Source organism: Austrofundulus limnaeus, unplaced genomic scaffold (assembly GCF_001266775.1).
Source record: "Austrofundulus limnaeus strain Quisiro unplaced genomic scaffold, Austrofundulus_limnaeus-1.0 Scaffold647, whole genome shotgun sequence".
NCBI classification, from domain to species: Eukaryota; Metazoa; Chordata; class Actinopteri; order Cyprinodontiformes; family Rivulidae; genus Austrofundulus; species Austrofundulus limnaeus.
The window spans coordinates 22,713-25,528 of NW_013953049.1; the positions used below are offsets into that span (position 1 = coordinate 22,713).

General features: G+C 45.1%; 1 protein-coding gene across 1 annotated transcript in view; it reads left to right on the forward strand.

Annotated features, from left to right (window-relative positions):
• Window positions 1–1,573: 1,573 nt before the first annotated feature.
• The window catches only part of LOC106531533 (A-kinase anchor protein 6), a gene marked incomplete at both ends in the record, with an annotated part of 5,803 nt that continues 4,560 nt past the window's right edge, over window positions 1,574–2,816 (forward strand). Inside the window, 2 exon segments of the mRNA XM_014027419.1 lie at window positions 1,574–1,848; window positions 2,242–2,413. Of these exon segments, the coding sequence (XP_013882873.1) occupies window positions 1,634–1,848; window positions 2,242–2,413 (387 nt within the window).

A 2,816-nucleotide genomic window follows, 5' to 3' on the forward strand; every position in this document is an offset into this window, starting at 1 on the left:
ATTTTGGCCCTCTGAAGGAATAAGTTTGGGCACCTCTGCGATAGACCATAGAAACCAGACTGATAGACAATAGAAACCAGACTTATAGACCATAAAAACACACCAATAGACCTGGATAGACTGTAGAAACCAAAACAATAGACCTGGATAGACTGTAAAGACCAGACCGATAGACCTGGAGAAGCTGTAGAAACCAAAACAATAGACCTGGATAGACTGTAAAGACCAGACCGATAGACCTGGATAAGTTGTAGAAACCAAAACAATAGACCTGGATAGACTGTAGAAACCAAAACAATAGACCTGGATTGACTGTAAAAACCAGACCGATAGACCTGGATAAGCTGTAGAAACCAGACAGATAGACGTGGATAGACTTAGAAACCAGAACAATAGACCCGGATAGACCGTAAAAGCCAGACCCCATAGACCTGGATAGACCATAGAAACCAGATAGATAAACCTGGAAAGACCATAGAAACCAGACTGATAGACCTGGATAGACCATAAAGACCAGACCGATAGACATGGATAGATTGTAGAGACCAGATCAATAGATCTGAATAGACAGTAAAAACCAGACTGATAGACCATAGAAACCAGTCCGATAGACTTCGAAACCAGACCAACWGACCTGGATAAACCGTAGAGACCAAACTGATAGGCCATAGAAACCAGAATGGTAGACTTCGGTGGAACGCAAAAACAAAAGGTTGAAACCAGACCGATACACCCGGATAAGCCATAGAAAGCAGACAAATAGATGTAGATAGACCTTAGAAACCACCAGAACAATAGACCTGGAGAGACTGTAAAGATCAGACCCATAGACCTGGATAGACTGTAGAAACCAGACCCATAGACCTGGATAGGTCATAAAGACCAGACCGACAGACCTAGATACGCTGTAAAAACCAGACCGCTAGACCGTAGAAACCAGTCTGATAGACCCAGATAGGCCATAGAAACCAGAAAAATAGCCCTGGGTAGACCACAGAAACTAAACCATTGAAACCAAACCAATAGACCTGGATAGACCTAGAAACCAGACCGATAGACCTGGACAGGCTGTAGAAACAAGACTGATAGACCTGGACCTGGTTTCTAYGGTCTGTAAAGGAGGGGTAAAATACAAATCATTTTCTGTTCTATAGGAAACTGAAAGCAGCTAAAACTGATGACTCAGGTAGAAATGTGATCTTTGTTTGAGACGAGCCAATCCTTCAGGGCGGAACTTCATAAGGTTCAAGCCTCTGAAGGAAAGATTTCTTTAAATAAATCCGTAAATATTTTGTAGATGTAAAATTTTGGATGTTTTTTAGTAGCTGCAGTGAAACGACTGGTTCTTGTTTTTTGGTCTGGTATTATTGAATCTGCTGCCTGAGTTTTAGTTTCAGAGGAAATGTGTTTAATGGTGACTTAATTCACCTCAGATGTTGATGAAGACTTGACAGAGCCTGGTTGGAACAAATGTTGATGAAACAGTTTTTGATGATAAACCTCCTCCATGAGGTTTTTCTTTAAAATCTAGTTGTTTTTTTCTTGACTTCTTCTTCTTCTCGTTTCTCTTTAGTTTTCTTCGTTTGGACCCGTTCACCCTCATCGTGAACCTTCAACCTCTCTCTCTCTCACCATGAGCATCGCAGCTCTCTCGCCCCTGAGCCCAGAGCTCCCCTCCCCTGTCTTCATGTCGATGACTCCGGTCTCTCCCACTCTGGACTCAGACTGCTCCAGGTCTGGTCTGGCTCCTACCATCGTGGATCAGTCCCAGKGCGGAGCCACCTCAGGTCCTGGTCCCAGCCGGGGCTGTCTCACAGKGGGAGGAGCTAACATGGACTTTTCTCGCAGGTAAAGATTAACTGATTTTAACCCTTTGTTTCATTCAGCCAATCAGAGCCGAGGATGAGAGACCTGTAACTACTAGCCTCTTCCAGATGTCTGATGTTTGGGTACGAACTGACCCAAACTCCAGAACACTAGAGTTAAAGCTCAGAGAGAAACAGATATTTACCTGCACAGGTGAACTCATTATTTGTAAAAGTAATAAAGAATAAAGTAAATAAAGTATTTATTCTTGGTTCTTCCTGGATTTATTGGGGAGTTTTGTGATGGACAGTTTGTCCTTCTTCACGGCTCCTCATCCTCTGGTTCTATGCTTCTGAACCGATCCAGGTGACCAGGTTCTGACCAGAACCAGGTTCTGGTTGTTCTGTCCTTACATGATGCACGTTTTGCTTTCAGGACCCAGAAACCTCCTCCTCTCCACACTGGAGCAGACTGGAAGGTGGTCCTTCATCTGCCGGAGATTGAGACGTGGCTGAGGGCGACSAGCGAGCGTGTCGCTCAGCTGAGCCACTCTGTGGGACAAGATGTGGACAGCAGACATGTGGACGTCCACCTGGTCCAGCTCAAGGTACAGCACCACTTCACTACCTGACCTGTAGAGGCTCAGTGTGGAGCTCCTCTCTCTCTCTCTCATTAAAAGGTCTGATTATGGTTCTGAGTCAGACTCAGGACCCAGGATTTTGGACTCAGGACTGTGTGTAACATCATATCAAGCTGCAGTCAGACTCAGGTCTGACCAGGTTCTGGATCTTTGGTCTCAGGAACCAGAACCAGCAGCATGAGTTTTTATCTGTGCGGGTTCATGGGCCCGGTTCTGGTGACAGCAGTACCTCTGAGACCGGATTACAATCCAGCTTTGTTTAGAGGATGATGTCATTCTCTCTCTCTCTCTCCCTCTTTCTCTCTCTCTCTGTCTCTCTGTCTCTCTCTCTGTCTCTCTCTCTCTGTCTCTCTCTCTCTGTCTCTCTCTC